Below are 18,971 nucleotides of genomic sequence, written 5' to 3'. Positions count from 1 at the left end.
TATCATTCTGACACTATTTCTGTACATCCCATTAAAGAGACACCAAATCCCACACAAACATGAAATGCAGTTCAGTGTTACCCTGCTCTGCAAACAAATGTGACTTTTTTTTTTCCTTCAGTTTTTTTTCCCCTTTCTTTCTTGGTCATGATTGCTGTAAAAAAGAACAGGTTAGGAATTTCCAGATTTCTGCTGTCCCAGTGAAGGACATGCAGTGTCTTAATTGCCCTGTGGCTTGCTTGCCATGAGCCCCATTCCCCTGGCCTAACCAGACACTTTTCCATCACGCCCTGAGCAAGCCCCTGTTCCCTTGGCTAAGTGCAGTGGAAGCCCATGGAGAACATTTCCCGTGAGGTGCAGCTTCAAAAGCAAACCTGTCCCCACTTCCAAACTGCTGCTGAGCCAATTTCCACCCATGAGTCACTCACTGTGCTCTCCCCAGGCTCATAGGTTTGTTCTTTCCTGTCTTTGTTGTTGCCATTAGTCTAAAGTAAAAGGTTGAAAGGACACGTTTGTTCTCTGCTGATGAAAAACTGTAACGTCCCTTTGCAAAGAATTAAATTACCAGGTTTGTGCTGAATCACAAGCAGAACACCATTCTCACCCACCCTGCAAACTGTGTGTGCTAAAGTCTTAGAGAGAACTATTGCAAAGGCGTGAGAAATGGCAAAACTGGGAAACTAGCAGCTAGTTAGTTAAGAGTAATAGTTGCTGAGTAATAGAAACCTCATTGCAGATATGTACTGGAAAAATAAAAATATTCTGCTGCAGTGGTTTTTTCAAGCAATAAAAAATCAATTCCATTCCTTTGATTGTTATTATTTTGTTGTTACAGACTCAGATTAGCCCCAAGGAAGGGTGGCAAGTTTATAGTTCAGCCCAGGATCCTGATGGCCGTTGCATTTGCACTGTCGTTGCACCTGAACAAAACCTATGTTCAAGAGATGCCAAAAGCAGGCAGCTCAGACAGCTACTAGAGAAGGTAAGCCTTCCCCAAAAATTCCTCCTCTTGGTCATTAAACTTCCCATGGAAACCTACTGCTGTCCCTTTCAGTTAATACAAAATGAACTAATGAAGAGTTACCTGATAAAAATTATTCTTCAGGGTATATCCCTTATCTGTGTTCTCATCTCAGGTTGTTATTTATCTGTTTTCCTTACATCACACCACTCCCAACACAAGTTGCATCTCTTAGTCACTCCTCCCAGATTCTTTCTTACATACAACAGGACAGATTTTTCTGTGTAAAACCAGTTACAAATCCCACCTCAAACTAGCTTGGTGCTGTGGGATTTAAACTACAGCTTGTTTCAATCATATGACACTGCTGAAGGTCATTTCTCGTTTCTTATAAAAAAATGAGAGAGACACCACAGCATCTTGAAAGAAAACAGCACAGAACATAAACAGTCCTAATTTTTTCATAGTTTCTTTTCCTCAAATTTATTTATTCACTTTTTGGTGGTGCAAATTTTCCCCAACTGCCCTATTCTTAATTCCAGTATTATCCACTCTTGCATATATGGTGAAACCAATGAAGTCTTGTTTTGCATCAACAGAAAAAATGCTGTAATTATGAAAACACAAACATTCTGCATTCCCTGTATAAGTAACCAAGGTTATAGTTACTGTATTACAGCCAGTGGTACGGAACCTGAGGCCTGAGAGAGTGTTTGAACAGCAGCAAAGGTCAACATAAAAAATATAGCCTTTAAAATACATTTTTAGCACACAATTCTTTGTAATTTTCTAGCTACAGAAAAATCATTCCAGTGCTAATGTAGTGCCAGATCCCCATCGATTTTTGCTCCCTGTGCTTCCACGATCTTCAGAACGGACTAAGTTTCAGGTTGACGGAGCCCATAACATGAGATGCATGGAGAGAACATTGATGGACCAGCAGAGAGAAAAGGAGCTGCCTCTCCTCATACTGTCTGTTTACTTAAGAAAGGAACACTTCAGTCTTTGCTCCAGCATATTCCCCAAGTACTAAAATATTACTGCAGAAAACCCCACAAAAATGACACCTTTCTTTTGAGCTGGGGGCTGGAGGGGTGTGTTAAGATTTTTGACTGCCGCAGAAATGAACCTAAATCATCAGCCTCTAAAAGCTATTTTCTTATGATTAGGACTGTGGCAATCATGGATATGTAATGTTGTATTACTACTTCCCTGAGTCCATATGGTCCTTTAATTAGAGCCTCTATGTGAATGTGTCTTCTGCCAAATGGAAATTCTCAAAGTTTTTCCAGCATCCAAATAAAGGACTTTGTTTGCCTGCTTTCATCAATTAGATTGCAAAGGGGAAAAAGACTGCTTTTTTCATTAAAAATCCTTTCTCAGAACTATTAATGGCAGCTGTAAAATAATTAATGTATACTATTTTTAAGAGTAGTTTCTAAATCTATACATTCTGTAGATGATGATGAGCTAGCTCCAAACATGAATAGCCATTCAAATATTGCGTATTCTTGCAAACCACAGGAGTACTGCTGGGTTTGTCTTTTCTTTGGAAGGTACAATATGTTTTGTTTGAGTCAAAACTTCAATAAGGTGTTTAGTACATTTGCAGCAGTCTAGCTTTCTCTTGTTTTAGGAAAACAAAACACTTACTTGGAAAATGTGTAATTTTTATGGCTGGCAATAGCATTGCTTTCATAACAGAAACTTCTAAAAGTATGTACAATTTACTCTGGATGACAGTTACTGTTGCATCACTGTGGTAAAAGTCCTCACTATAACTACAGTCACTTGCTCTACAAAAGTTACCTAAATATTCACTACTTTTCATCTGTTAAAAAAAAAAAAAAAAAATTGTGGTTTTCTACCACCAAGGCAGTTGGACAGAATTATGAGGAAACACCCCTGTGGTGATTGACACACACCAGTTTATCTCTGGGTAGTCTTATGAATGCCTTATATTGAATGATTCTATATTCCTTCACAATGAAAGTCATGCTCCTCGTACTGACCAAAATCTCCAAATTTCAGTCCTGTCCCTCCCAAAGCGCCTGCAAAGGTATATGTGCTATATGAGCACCTTCTGAACCACAGTCACATCTACCACAGGTCTCAACATAGACTCTACTGCCTGACAGCCTTTCCTGAGCCCAGTGAAAATTATGCTTAAAGGACCTCACTCTCTTTACCTCTGAGCAGTCCAAACAATTTCTGGCTTCAAGGTCTTGCCCTGTTGCCCAATATTCGTACTGTCACGCTGTTACGGAATGTAGAACTGCACTGTGGTAGAAATGACTCTCAGCTAATTGACAGATGGGCATTTCATTGCCTGACATTTAACCAGGAAAAAAGCAAAGCAACAAAAAGTGCACTTAGAGATTGTTCTTCTTTAACAGGTTCAGAATATGTCCCAATCTATTGAAGTTTTAAATCTACGGACTCAGAGGGATTTCCAGTATGTTTTAAAAATGGAAACGCAAATGAAAGGGCTGAAGGCCAAGTTTCGGCAAATTGAAGATGATCGGAAGACATTAATGACAAAGCACTTTCAAGTAGGTTCCATTGTACAGCAACTTTCAAGCCTGCTGGCAACAATGTACTAAGTAGCAATGCATGGACTTCTAAGGTCTCAGTTTGAAATGCTCCTACAAGGGCGCCATTTAAAATAAAAGCATAATAAATTTTCCTTTATGATGATAATCTTTTGTTCTGTTCAATTTAATTGTAATAGGGAGGAACTATTAATTATTAAGTCATGAGAGAAATGCCACTATGAACAGATTCCTGGTTTTTCTGTATCAATGTGCATGTCATACTGAGAAATTTATATACTTTCAAGCTCCAGTGCTGAAGGGGGAGATCCAGTGGAATTCATAGCAAACAAGTAGATTTCTGCACTCATAGTGCTGCATAATATTTACTGTAGTTGAAGGGAAGAAAAGCTATAATAAATCAGTTTATTGTCATTTTTATCATGTACAATTAAGATCTAATTTCATGTCTGAAGGTCTGCTGTTTTGAATTTGGGATGGGGAGGAGAGCAATCACTCCCAGACACACTTGTGTGATAAAAAAAAAGACTTCCACTGAATTTTAATGACAACATATACCACAATCCAATCCTTGAGGAAGAAGGGTCTGAGTTATTACAAGTAGTATTGTGTATTCTGAAAAAGCTACCTGAAGTACTCTGCAGGAGAAAAACATTTCAAAAGCATATTTAAGTTCTTTAAATATCAAATCTGATAAATTGCTCTTTCAAGACTGTGAGACCACAAAATAGGTTCTAGAAAATACATTCTGAGGATTACATTATGTTAAGCAAACATATATTTTTTTGAAGTGTTCCTGGAAGTTCACATTAAATGAACCTAATTCCAATTGGTGCTAGAGTTAGATACCTAAATAATTATCATAGCTGAATATTGAATGAGTCTTAACAACATCAGGAATTAAGTACACTAATGATCTGACCACCAAGCTTTATAAATTATGTCATTGTTCTTAGTTTAGAGCTGTTTGAGCACATACTCCTAGGTTTTTGGTTAATAAGAAACATCTTCACCTTTTTTCCCTTTTATCCCTATTGCTACAATAACAACACATTTGCATAATTCCATTATGTATCCTATATCCTCATTTTAGTTTTCCTTGGGAACAGAATATCAAAATTTGAATGTCTGATACACAATGTCAGAGGCAGGAGAATACTCCAGTGCTCTAACCTTTTAAATATTCAGTATTTCTATTGGCCAGTCATTTACCTTCAGTTTGACAGTTTGCCAGGAGTATAAAACAGAGTCCAGCCAATCCAGTTATAAAATAACTTAAAAGGTCAAAATAATACAATATGCTGTTCTGAAATTTAGTCTACTAAAATTCCAGTGCTTTATCTTTCCTGAGACAAAGAAATCATGCTATGTTATCAGGATATAACATAACCCTTCATAACAACTGCCACAAAGTGCCAGAACACATCTACCACCTATCTGTATTGCAATAGAAATTAGTTCTTGTACCACTCATCGCAGCAACAAGCTCTGGAATGTCAGCAGAAGCCAATTTTTTTTTTTATTTTTTTTTTAATCATGAAAATACCAGAATCAACTTTTTATGATTTACTGAAGCGAGATATTCTAAATCTGTGTTTTTGTGCTGACCAGAACCAAGGAGTACAAATTTGGTCCAGATCATACCTGAGCATATAGTCAGTCCATACTGCACTTTATGTCAGGCAGGAGGTGCCTGACTGCCACAAAAAGTTACCAGTTTGCTCAGATATGATACATCATCTGGTATAAATCCTACCAGGAATACATTACCTTCACGAATTCAAACATATTTTATCTTCCTGAGATTTCACAAGTTTTGCATTTTTTCCCATTATGGCTTACCTGTGGTTTTTGGCTATTCTCTGTCCCACAGAACTGAAGCCTAAGTTCATAATTTCAAAATGAAGTAACAAAAACTATGGTTTCTGGAGATATTATTTCTCTGTCACAAAGCCTTCTTCTGTTGTCATCAAGGAAAAAATTACTGTTCATTTTAAACAGCATGGATTTCTACAGAACAATAACAAAAAATAACTTTAAACAATTGGTTTAAATTTAGTAAAGGCCCTATTATTAGTCCTTTTAAAAGACTAATTAAGAAATGAAAGATGGGCAACCAACATATGCTACAGATTAAGACAAATTCTCAAAGTATGGGTCTCAAAAAATCTGAGAAAAGGCCAATCTGAGATTTCAAATTGGAGCCTTATTTTCTTCAGTCAATGTTTAAGGATAGGATTGGCAATGCAACAACTGCACATGGCAAAAAAGCCATTGGTGGTATTCCAGAAGAGATGTCAACCAAGCAAGTTTAAAAGCATTTAAGTGATGTAGCCAGTTGAAAAGTACTAATCACAGTTAAGAACTGGGTTTTCACTTCAGAAGAAGAAGTTATATATCCTTGTGGCTGGAGCAGGAATAAACACTTTTCAACAGACATTGAGAAAAACAAAGAGTTTAGTACTTCTGGGGAATGAAATAGAAGATTACCAGCTCACCAACTATGTATGACAGCTCTGTAAACCAGGTATGATCTTGAACACTATGTGTTCAGGCCTTTCATCTTCTGATGAAAGACACACTTAGAGGTGGTTTAGATCCTCTAGATGGAAAGTCAGTGGGTTTGGTTCAGATCATTTGAAGATAACTCTTTACTTTCAATAGAAAGACTATTCTCTCACGTATTTAATCTACTGCTTATTACCATTAAGTCTGAGGTGTCTGAGACCTTCACAGTAGACTGTAATTAAAATAAATAATCATTTTCAAGCTGTTTTAATAATTAGGCATAAATACCACATTAAAGGAAATTAGTGGATTGAACTCCTTTAAAATTCTCTAATGCACATTTGATTGCCTTTAACAGGAGTTGAAAGAAAAGATGGATGAGCTCCTGCCACTGATTCCAGTTCTGGAACAATACAAAACTGATGCCAAGTTGATCACACAGTTCAAGGAGGAAATCAGGAATCTGTCTACTGTGCTCACCGGGATTCAGGAAGAAATTGGTGCTTATGACTATGAGGAACTACACCAGCGTGTAGTCAATTTAGAAACCAGGCTTCGTGACTGCATGAAAAAGCTCAGTAAGTTAACAAGTTCACGGCAAATTTGGTCCTTTGGCTGTGCTTTTTTAGTTGTCTCTCTTCAGAAAGATTAAGGTTTGAGGGGAAGGAGGGATTTGTTTGTTTCTTTGATGAAAGATTGCATTATGTTTTGGTCAGTGCTACCCTAATAAAAGACAAGAGTAACTCAACCTAAGGTCAGTTATATCATTCTAAGTACATGACATAATGTACTGCCTTACTGTATACAGAAGGAATTAGATGAAAAATTATAACAGATAGCAAATTCAAATTCTGAGGTTTAAACCACTTGGAGGGTTACAAATATTCTTTCATAAAAGCTCAGGAACTGCTACTAGAGTTATCTTTGGGCTGTCAATGTGAAAAAAAAAAATAGTGAAAAGTAGACTGGAATCAGTTTTGAGATGTCCACATCATACCCCAGCATCTTGCTGTATCACCTGAGAGGCCAATCTGACTGTAACGTCTTTAGCCTGTAATATTAGCGTTAAGGAGATCTCCCATTCTCCAATTTGCATTACAATCTAACCAAACTTCACATCTAACTTAAAGGAACCAAAGCATGGTTTCTGCAGGATGCACAGCAGCAATCCATTGCTACTGCTGAACCTCAGGCCACTCCATCTTGGCTGCTCCCATGCTGCTTTCAGTTAGAAGTTAAACATTGAGCAGTTTTGAGAATCAGCACTAGCTCAGTACCAGCTACTAAAACGAAGGGTCTGAAAGATCAATATCTACTGTCAGCCTCAACTTCCATTAGGGATAGGTAACCTGCTTACAAACACAGTGCAGTCCCCTCTCTTCCCTGTCTATCCATGCATTTGGAGATTTCTGAATGGAGCACTATTGCAACCTGGATAACTACAGCAAACAATCCAGCCCCTTAATGGAAAAATAAACACTTTGCAATTTAACACCAAACTCAAAATTTCAAGGTTTAGGCCTGTGATCAGTGTCTCCGTTATCAAGTGTGAGATGTTCATTTTAAATGCTACCCAGAACATTAAATATCTTAACTGGATAAGCAGAGCCTCCTAATTTTTGTGATGCAGTAGAATGAGAAAAATCTAGGTTAAGTTAGCCTCTTAAATAATTTATTTCTTTATTTTATTCTGGAAATAGCACAGTGATGATGTGCTAAAATATATGAAAGACTTCTTCAAACAGAAATTTCTTATGATCCTATTTTCCCTCAGTACACACACGTAACAGCACATTGCTGCATTGACAGAAGGCAGGCAGGAGAAAACGGCTGTGGTGCAATACTGCAGCAAGCAAGAAAATCCCTATGAATAAACAATATTTTCTGATAGCGAGTGCTCCAGTAAGTTATTAGACATCAAGAATCATCAATTTAACAAGTATCTTGTTTTTCTTTACTTTTACAGCATCTTGCAACAACAGTTAGTGAAGCAATGACAGCATGAAATATATTTTGTACAACAGAATTACTAGGTGTATTGACATCCTATCTATCCTGAATTCCTGCAACACATTCTAATCTCTTGATGTACCTAATGTAAAAAAAAAAAAAAAAATACATCTATTAACAGTAGAGAGAAAGTTTTGCATAAAATAACTTTTTAAGCATGTCCATTATCAAAAGGGAGTGGACCTTCTCAAGATGTGACACAGATTCATTCATCCTTATTGACATTATTCCCCAGTCTTAAAAGCTTAGATTACTTTTATGGTCCCCTGCTAATGGGGAGTGGCTGTTTTTCTGGCCTATCCCGTGTGCCTTTTGAAGTACAAACAGCCTCAGTTTGGCTTCCTGTAACTGCTGAGAGCTGGGGCTGTGTGCTCAGATCAAAGAGCACGAGGGGAAGGCAGCTCTCATGCCAACTCCTGCTTTGTGGCCACACTGGCCACGCTGGAGATGACCCAGCTGTGCCTGCCTGATAGCCAGAAGCCAATGGCCCCAGTGTGCCACAGAATCTGGCCTGAATCTTCAGAGACTTTGTTGCATTTCACAATACAATTTTCTAATCAGTGTATGCAATAGCTGTTCTCTATTCTTCTCCCTAGCAGGTGCTTTTCAGCAGTATAATGCATTATTTATGTTGTCCTGGCTACTTGAAAGGGCTCTTCCATCTGCACTGGCAACACTTTCAATGCTCATTACAGTACACTAAGCAGTTATCTTACTTTCACTGAAATTTAATGATTACCACAACACTTGTGATGACTGAATTTTGCTCCTTCTCTTTGGAATAAGAAAATTAAAGATGAAGTTGCTGGGAAATCAGCTGACAAAACTTTTAAAGGGTGTATTCAGCTAAACATGTAGGAATAGAGGGCATGTGATCACACACACCCCAAATTCACATGTAATTTTGCATGAATGGATCCTTTGCTGATAGTCCTGTAAGTCATGGGTGTTTATAGGAAAATGCAGATTGCACAGTATGCTTGGAACCCTCCTATTCTTGTCATGACATGGTTATGAAATCGGAATAAAACTTACATGGGTAGCATTCATAGAAGCCAATACTCTGACATATAATTAGAGTACATATATATTGGATTTATGTCTAGCTGCATCTGATTATAATGTAGACTGTGAACAATAAATAATATTTTTTTTGTTAGAAATTCAAAAGTAGAATATTCTATGTATCCAAGTTGTTACATCAGTGGCAGAGGAGCTATTAGTGCAGGCTTGAGACTACTGATATTGATTGCAGTGGTACTTCTATTTCCAAAGCATCCTTCCCTTTGGGATTTGAAGAGCTTTACAAGTATCATTTAGTATAAAACTGGGCAATAGAGATACAGATTCCTATCCCTGTTTTGTAGATAAAGGAACAAGCAGCCCAAAAGTATAAATGAATTCTCCAAAGATTACACAGCAAGTCATGGTACCCATGCAGAAACATCCAGGGCCTTCCTCTCAGCAAATTATTTTAGATGTTATTCTAAAGCTATTCAGGAAGTCTGGATTCATATTATGCAGGAAAACAGATACATTCATTAAGAACTAATTCTCCATTCTCTCAGATTAGTATGTTATGACAAATTTGACCATAAGCATAAAAAACTGCAAGAAGTAGAATACTTGTAACTCCTTTGTGCAAGTGCCAAAAAAAAACCCCATTTCATTTTCCCCTATTTATTACAAAAAAAAAAAAAAGAAAAAGATACTTATGAACATTTCAGGAGAATGTTGTGGTTTTATTTCCCTTGCCAGTCCTTCTACAAATGATACCCTCAGTTGCTCTATATGGCAGCTACCAATATTCAGTCACATCACAGAGAACAGAACAATCTACCCATTTCTAACTACTCCAGAGCAGCTCCTCTGCAGCTACACTATCACAGCATCCTCCTGGTACTTGCTCACCTTGGAGCTGTCCAGACATATTCTGCCCCATAGACTTTCACAGCCCACAGGCTGTACAAAAGTACATCTGTTTTCTCTTCTATGGTCACTTCATGCTCAGCTTCTTTAATATAAATACTGGAAATCATGAACAGACTGACTGCAGTCCAATGTACAGAATTGTTACAGGAGAGGAATCAAGCCAGAAACATCTGGATTGTGCCTATGATGTTTCTTGTGCAGCTCAGTTAGAATGTAAAAAGACTCTATGGTTGGGATTTTCCAACTACTACAACCAGCTATGGGTGGGACTTTCTAACGTAGGCTAGCTGCTTCTTCCAAAGCCAAGGGAAAGAGAGTTAGGGCTTCTAAAAATCCCACTGCTTTTCTGTGTAGCCCCATCTGAACCTCTTAGAGAAGGGAAAAAAAAGCCTAGAAGTATCACATTTTTCTTAGAGTACCTGAACTTCTTCACATGTGCTAGTAGGAAGATATATTTGACCTAACTTTTTACTACCATCTGGTCCTTCTATCAGGGAATCAAATTGCTATAAACTAAAACTTCTTGTATGTTCCCTTCGCCAGAAAAAAGAAAAAGAAAAAAAAAGATGGGCAGGGAGGGAGGCTTTGGCTGTATTAAAAAAAAATTCACAGGCTAGTTTTAACTATCAGCCCCCTCACTGCTATGGAAAATTCATAGTCCAGAAGTTATTTCCATTTCACATTATATTTGTCTCTGTTCCATTTCTCTACATACAAAATAAGCTAAAGAAATGCCTCAACCGGAAGCTAATTGGAATTTTCATTAATTTCAAAATCCCAGACTTTTCATGACAGAAAAATTTTAGGTAAATGATCCTGCCTTTAATATGTTAGTACTACCCTTCCCTAGCAAAAAAAAACAAAACAAAACAAAACAAAACAAAACCCACCAACCACTACCACCCTCAGCATGCAAGATCAACTTTAATGCAGCCACCCAAACAATTAAAAGGTTTTGCAGCTGCAAATACAGACAGGGATTAGATCAATACTCTTAAGTACACAAGAAGAAGCTGTCACCAGCTTTGGTGGTGGAGTAAGGAAAATTTCTTGGACTGAAAGCCAAGTTGGAAATGCTTAAAACCAAGAGAAAACTCATTTTGTGTCACTGAGCTGTTAAGCATGACTTCTGCAAAAGTTACTTGTGCAGCCTTAAGCAATTTAAAACAGCATCAGCTAATTCAAGTTGACCACTCAGCCAAGACTTGCTTTGGGGCCTTGTCCTTGTCCTTTCAAGCAGTACTTTCTGAACTAAGAGGACTTTCTGATTGGTTTGAATTCTTTTACTTGCTCATTTATTAGAAACCCAGTCATAAGGATCTCTCAGCTATGAGGAGGCTGGGATGACAAGACAGAGGTAGGCTCTGACAGCTCTGCTGCTTCCTTTTTACTGTCCATGCTGTGAGCAAGTAGGTCAGCAGACCTCAGGTACTGCTGGGGGTTACAGAAGAGGCTTGCTAATGAATTGTTACTACAATGGGAATGACTTATCATACCTGGAAAAAATACTTGTAGTATTCCTTAGCTTTAAATACCGGTTCCATCAAATTGTATCATAAAATAAGCAGATCTGTAGGTTTCTGTTTAATGAGGAAGGAAAAGAAAAATGGGACCTACTACAGGACAGGAGAGGAAAAAAATCCTCATGGTTCTTACAAAGAGCTCTGTTTTGTTATGCCAAAAAGGGAAACTTTGTCACTTCTTCAGTCAGCTGCCCCTTAGCTATACAGCAGCTCTCCTAGAGTCTCCTTTCTTGATCACTGCATGCTGTCTGGGAATAAAAATTTGATCAGAAATACACCTTGACTCAAACTGCTGATCATTTAGCAGCTGAGGTACAATGTCATCTCTTTTCACATTGAACACCTCAGTCCATTTTGAAAGATCGTTCTCTAAAAGCATCTAACACCTGTGACAGGGGTACACAGCTCAGTTCATATAGTTTAAACTAAATGAAAGCTGAAGAAGTTCATTAATTATGAACAACGTGTAACTAATCAGTGAGCTATACTTTCAGGATAAATGCAATACAACAGAGGAACCACAGTACTGATGCTTAAGCATACAAATCTCTGAATTATTCTCTAACCTCCAAACGGTTAGAGAACACAGAAGCACCCAAACAGCTCCAGAGCTGTGTGCACACCCTGCAGGGACTCCAAACCTCACGTGCTTTTACCTGTCCTGCTGTATAGCTCCAGGGCCTTGAGCTGGCTGCGCTCCCACGCTGCTCCCCCCTGGAGTGCTCACACACCTGCCCTGCCTGCGCCCCCCCACACAAAAGGGGGCTCTGGGAGCCCTCACATCTCTGCCAGGGGCTCTTCCATAGGTTTTTCCCATTCAGAAGCAAAATTTCACAACTCATTATGAGTTCACTTTTAGCTTCCTGGATTTCTTTTTTTCATAGAAGAAACAGTGCTTCAGATTCCAAATTCTTTTTATGCTTTCCTACTAATTGCAGTACTCTGTTGTAAAGACACTAATTAGTATTATCATACCTTATAACTCATTCATTCACAGTGTTTTAATTATCCTAGAAACCACAAGTTCAGGATTAATTGTTATTCTGTTTTCTTTCTCTTGTTAGTTTTCTGATAACTCATTCTAAATCAAGTATTCCAAATTCAAATCTTCAGAAGGGTTACCTCTTGACCATTTCTAAGACTATTTACTAACAGACCACCTGAAAATAAAAGCCTTCACCTTGACAGATTGAAGTCCTCTACCCTTCCAGCTAATAGCAGTTTGTGCTGTAGAAAAAGAACAGTCAGCACACAATGCTAGCAGCCTACCTACAAAAAAAAATCCAGAATAAAAAAATTATGTCCTTTCATAACCAAGTATTAAAAAACCTGTAAGATCTTTAAAACAGGAAATTCAAAAAATATCTTCAAAATACTGCAACATGCATCGATTGAGATATGTCTCTTAATTGACCCAAAAAATAGACACAGCCTACCCTGCTCATTGAGGTTTCAGCATGCATTCAGTTATCTTCATTTCTGATATGTCCAACTTCCCTGGCTGTGAACAACAGCTACCCAAGCAGCCTCTGAGTTTTCACCACAGCATTAACCCCATTCTAAGTGACCAAAACAGGCTGGCATAATACATTCCTTCCAGTTAGAGTATAAGATTCAGATGTGACCCTCTCTTCTGAGCTGAATAAATTCACTCTCAACACCAGACACCGTTTGTTTTCCACATTCGCTAGGTAGATACGGTTACCAGTATAGCACAACCATGTAGCACAGATAAGCACTTATTCTTAAATTTAAAAAAATATTTCATTTCTTTTTACATTCTTTTATTTAAAAACATGCTATTTGACCTAATTATGTGCACACCATTGTGTGATATTAAATCTTGGTAAACACATGAATTCCACTGGGAGCTTGTTACTCACAGGTATCTTATTAACATCCCCTAAAATATAGATTTTTGAGATGTTAGGAAGGTCAGCATCTGAGATGGTATCGACTTTCATTATTTCCTCCCAGACAGTCAAATGGATTTAGAAGCCAACCACTACAGCCAAGCTTGCTAAATAATTCTCATACTCATTTTCTTCAGTCAGCCTCCAGTACAGAAAGAGCCGTGTGCGTAAGCAGGGGCAGTTGAGGCACAGGGTTTGAGTTTTGCAATGCTGTGTGTACAAGCTCATTTTTGTTTCTGCCTTTAACCCTCTGGTCAGTGGAAAACTGAAACATCTGTCAATCCCAGAACTTTCTGAAGGCAAAAGTGGGGGGTGGGATTATGTCTTCATTTCATTTATTATTAAATGTTCTTCACTTCAACTCAAAAGGTATTTTACCAGTTGTATTTCAGCTTATGTCCAAAGACCATAACTGTACTTCAAAAGGTGTATATACAAAAACATACACCAATAAAATTTTATATGTATTTCTTTGCAGATTTATATTACTCTTCAATATGGAAATGCTTCTCCAGTGGAGGTGACAATCAATTTTCAACATAGCCTGAATCTCCTGTAGCCGCCATGTAGTTTGGAGCATTTGATCTGGTGCTCTAACTGATGTCAAAGAGAGCTGTGCATTAATGCTTTTTTTTTTATTATTTCAGCATGTGGCAAATTGATGAAAATTACAGGCCCCATTACAGTGAAGATATCTGGGACCCGATTTGGAGCCTGGATGACGGATCCATTGGCATCAGAGAAAAATAACCGAGTATGTTAAGGCACTATATCTTTGCATCCTGGAGTCTTACTTCCTTCATTTTAATTTTTTAAAAGATATTTTCCCCTAGCAAGTTACAGTCCCAAGCACATTTTTCTCCTTCAGTCATTTTCACACTCAAACATCTCCAGAGAAAAAGTAACAGTACTTTTGGAAAAATACCCAAAGACAAAAGTTATCTAAGAACGTTTGTGCCATTCCCTTCAGCTTTTTCAGGCTTGGCAAACATCTATCAGAACTGACAACCCAATTTTTTTATTTCCTAACATTTAATTTTGCTTAGGTCTTTTAAGAACCAGAGTAATATAAAACAAACATCAACATTTTTACCCAAAAGCAGGACCCATAATGCAACACAGTTAAAAGTGGCAGGATTAGGCTCTAGTCAGATCATTTGCTCCATCACACCCAAGGTATGTTATTGTTTTGTTGTTTGGATCTCAAATTGGCTACAGTTTTGAGAAGCTCTCTCCATCAAAGGGTTTTGGAAGTCAAAACAGTAGGTTTCATTTGTATGAAATCCACAACATTAATTTTTTTAAATACAGAAAAAAAAAAAAAAAAGGCAACAGAAAAATGACAATAAATAAAGATTTGTGTCCAGCTCACCCTTGCCTGCTGTGTCCATGCAGGTTTGCTACTGACTCCAGAAATCTCAATTACCTTTAGGAGAGCAACAAACTCTGAGAAACTAAAAGGAGAAAAAGCAAATTGCGGGAAGGAAAAAAATGGGGGAATAGAAGTTGCATAAAGAACATTAAAAAGAACTAATAATTCTTTTTTAAGGGGAAGAATGGCTTTGAGACTTTACTGGTTCCATTGCTATTGTTTTTGTTTCCTTTAATAAGAAAAGACTATTTTTCTTTGAATAAAGAATCAGCTGAAAAAAATTTAACCACATTTATTCCTAAGCATAAATTCAAGTTTATCTCACATGCCATTTCCCATCTCTATCTTAGATTATTAGTCTCTAGAAATATCTTTAAGCAAGTACCATATAGCAGAGGCCCAAACACTGAAAAACCCAGAATTAAATTTCTCTGAAAATGCAGACACTCTTGTTAGTAACAGTTGTGTTGAAAGTTCACTTGTACAGGTAAGTTTGATTCAGAAATCCAAGAGTTTCTCCTGCTTTTGTAGCATGAAGGAATGCGGGCCATATTGCACTTTGATAGCCTGCTGCACATCTAAAAGTTGTTTTCCTTCTGTTTCTGCAATGTCTCCATCATGCCACATCACGATCACGTACCACACGCCGTGTTTGAGATGTTCACTCCCATCTTTGTTTTCTTTCCAGGTCTGGTACATGGATAGTTACACTAACAATAAAATTGTCCGTGAATACAAATCAATCGCAGACTTCGTCAGTGGGGCCGAATCAAGGACATACAACCTTCCATTCAAATGGGCAGGAACCAACCACGTTGTCTACAATGGCTCCCTCTATTTCAACAAGTACCAGAGCAACATCATCATCAAGTACAGCTTTGACACGGGGCGGGTGCTGGCGCAGCGGAGCCTGGAGTACGCCGGCTTCCACAATGTCTACCCTTACACCTGGGGAGGCTTCTCTGATATCGACCTGATGGCAGATGAAATCGGGCTCTGGGCTGTGTACGCCACCAACCAGAATGCAGGCAACATTGTCATCAGCCAGCTGAACCAGGATACGCTGGAGGTGCTGCAGAGCTGGAGCACGGGCTACCCAAAGAGAAGTGCTGGAGAATCCTTCATGATCTGTGGCACCCTGTATGTCACTAACTCGCACTTAACAGGAGCCAAGGTCTACTATTCCTACTCCACGAAAACCTCCACTTACGAGTACACAGACATTCCTTTCCATAATCAGTATTTTCATATATCCATGCTTGACTACAATGCAAGAGATAGAGCTCTCTATGCCTGGAATAATGGACATCAAGTCCTGTTTAACGTCACCCTTTTCCACATCATTAAAACTGAGGATGACACATAATTTTCTTTCCCTTACCTCCCTCCCTTCAAAGCAGTCTCATTTGTGATTAACTCTAAAAGCATCCATCTCTCTCAGTTCCTTTTAATTTACATTTCTTCCTTCATTAAACAAAAGCAACATTTTCTACTATGTAATGCATTTCAAATATGGCTGAACCTGTCAAAAATGACCTGTCAGAAATAAAAAGCATCTTAACTCATGATTCTGCAAGGTCTGTCAAGACCTTGTCTTGAAAAGCACTAAAGAGGATTTAAATGGCTAAAGACAGTTTTTAAAAGATTATGATCTGCCTTATTTTAGAGTCAGAGACTAATGGTGGCTTAAATGCATGAATGTCTTTTTTACCTCATTTTTTGTTTTAATATATTGCTTAACTTCAGGAAACATTTTGGTAGTGTCAGACACACATTGCACATTGTATTTTTTTATTTATTCCGAAAGAAAGATTTAGGAATTTAATTTACTTAGACAAGGAGTAGGATTCATTTTGCCATCATCCAATTTCAGATGTGGTGCTGTACAGTATGTTTTTAAATCTCTTGCAAACATTTTATCAACAGTATGTATTTCTACCATTGTAACCACCATTGTGCAATTGTATCTCTTCACTTACGTGAAAGTAAACTAAGTACTATTTTTTATAAAATATATTGAAGCTTAATTGCAGTTTCGGCTATGAGTCAATTGAAAGTGGTAAAAATCTGATAAAAGGTTGTTATTTCTGAGAAAGACCAGGAGCTTCTCAGATGCATGACTTCTATTCTCAGCTTTGCTTCCTAGACCTCTTCACCACTGGTGCTAACAGGCACAATTGCAATTTTGAAGCTTCATTCCATTTCCAGCTTTAGAATTCTTTGCTTTGCCCAGTTTTTATCTCCTGCTGCTGGCTTCTGTTTCTCTCTCAATCCTTTTCTCCTACTTTCTTCTGCCCTTTGACTACCCTTGTTTATGCTTATCCCTTTGCAAGCCAGAAGCTGGAAGGGGCTGGTGCCCACCAGCTGAGAGTGGGAGTGCGTCCCATCTTTGTGCTGCTCTGGGCACTGAGGAGCACTGGTAAAAGCCAAGCTGGTCTCCATCTGCCTGTCTTCTTAATCACGATAGGAGAACATTTACCTGTTGACAGAACTCTTCTCTGGGATGACAGTAATCAGAAAATACACCAGGGTAGGTGCAAAGCCCAGATGATCAGTGTGGCCCCTGTATTCACCATAATTCTTGTTAGGGAACAACATCAAGGCCAAGCTCATACAAAGAGGTTTGGGGCTTGCTAGCAGTAGAATTGGTATGCTCAAATGGATGCCTTCGAGAAACAGTTGCTGAAAGCTGGGTGGGTTGGTGTACTATCATTGGAAACGGGGGGGCAGGGACAGTGGTGCATAATTGAGAAAAAATATATCTTTTGGCAAAAATAGAAAGAAAGTAACATTAAGCACTAGTAATCAGACTTTTTTATTAGCTGGGCTGTAAGATAACAAAAAAACAGGTATCTGAAAAATTCTGTGAAAGCTGCATTCCTCACACTATCTGAGCTTCTATCTTTTATATCCTTTGAAATTGAAAAGCCAGACATTTTATTTGCTGGTTCTTCTAATGTACCAGCTTAGACCACCTAAAGACTCATTAATGTTTTCATGATTATAAATATGTGTATATGTTTACAAATATGCTTTGTAATGCAAGGCCATGTGAAGCTGAACAAATTACCTTATTTTTCATACTAGCTGCAAAACAAAAAAATTCTAGTGGGGTTTCAGGAACTGATAAAGGAGGCAAAAAAACCCTGAAGACAAACAACAAATTACATTACATGACCAGAGGAAAGTTACTTTCTTACTCCCATCTCCCCTCTCCTGTCTAGATGAAGTGGTAGCTGTTGTCCCATACAATCAGTTAAATGAATTTGGAAAGACTCAATTCAGCTAAATAGACAAATCACTTCCCTCCTGTAAGCAGCTTTCCTGTATTGACAATGAAACCTCCTCTGTGACATGCGAAAATGCATATGACTACTCGTTAAAAAATATATTTTATGTCATACAGGGATGTTCTATGAAAATGGACTGTGTTCAGATTTTTATCAAAATCCATAAAACAAACCTCAACCTTTCCCCCATACAGAGTAACTTCAACAAAATAGAAGTTTTTTCAACCAATAGAGCATTTGTAAAATCATTAGTCATTAGATTGAGAAATTAAACTTCTGTCTACTGTATCATCCTAAACTAGAAGAATAGTCATGATCACTTTATCTGAAAACAATGATTACTACCATATTTCTTTATAAGAATTTCATGCTCTATAATTAGCATACATCAGTAGTACAGGTTGATAACAGTTCTTACAATATGATTACTCTCACCTGATTTCAATACCACTTACAGGGTAACACACTCCTCTTAGTCAAAAGAAAGAAACAGACAGAATTCTACAGGGGGCTGGAGGTGGACGGAAAAGAGGGGTAGGAAAAGCACCTTTGTAAAGTGGTTTGTCATACCAAGATATCCTGCCCTTCTAAATTACTAATGAGTTGAATTACAATATTTAAAGAGGAAATAACAGCTTCCATACAAGCAGTACAAAACATGGCGAGACATTATGCAGTAACACAACTTTCTGCTAAGGAGCACTCATTTTTCTGTGAATGCATTGGTCACCTGTCTTTTCAAAATGGGAAATTCCAAAATATATTCCCATAAGGCTGAAAACACCATGCCGCAATACAAGCAGATTTCTGTTACAAGCTTTGCCTTCATAATTGGGCAGTGCGAGAAGAAAATCTTCACCACGTGGAAGCAACCTACAAGTTTTATAGGTGAAGCATATATTTCTTATTA

General features: G+C 37.9%; 1 protein-coding gene across 2 annotated transcripts in view; it reads left to right on the top strand.

The window, feature by feature from the left end:
• The window catches only part of OLFM3 (olfactomedin 3), a 55,323-nt gene extending 38,520 nt beyond the window's left edge, over window positions 1-16,803 (top strand). For both annotated transcript variants that reach the window (XM_040073520.2, XM_040073519.2), the window contains exons 2-6: window positions 836-982; window positions 3,358-3,513; window positions 6,380-6,599; window positions 14,047-14,153; window positions 15,460-16,803. In XM_040073520.2, coding sequence (XP_039929454.1) covers window positions 836-982; window positions 3,358-3,513; window positions 6,380-6,599; window positions 14,047-14,153; window positions 15,460-16,137 — 1,308 coding nt within the window. In that variant the 3' untranslated portion in view covers window positions 16,138-16,803. The remainder of the gene's footprint in view (window positions 1-835; window positions 983-3,357; window positions 3,514-6,379; window positions 6,600-14,046; window positions 14,154-15,459) is intronic.
• The last annotated feature ends 2,168 nt before the right edge of the window (window positions 16,804-18,971 follow it).

Source organism: Hirundo rustica, chromosome 9 (genome assembly GCF_015227805.2).
Source record: "Hirundo rustica isolate bHirRus1 chromosome 9, bHirRus1.pri.v3, whole genome shotgun sequence".
In the NCBI taxonomy this organism is placed as follows: Eukaryota; Metazoa; Chordata; class Aves; order Passeriformes; family Hirundinidae; genus Hirundo; species Hirundo rustica.
This window is presented reverse-complemented; position numbering and strand designations above follow the sequence as displayed.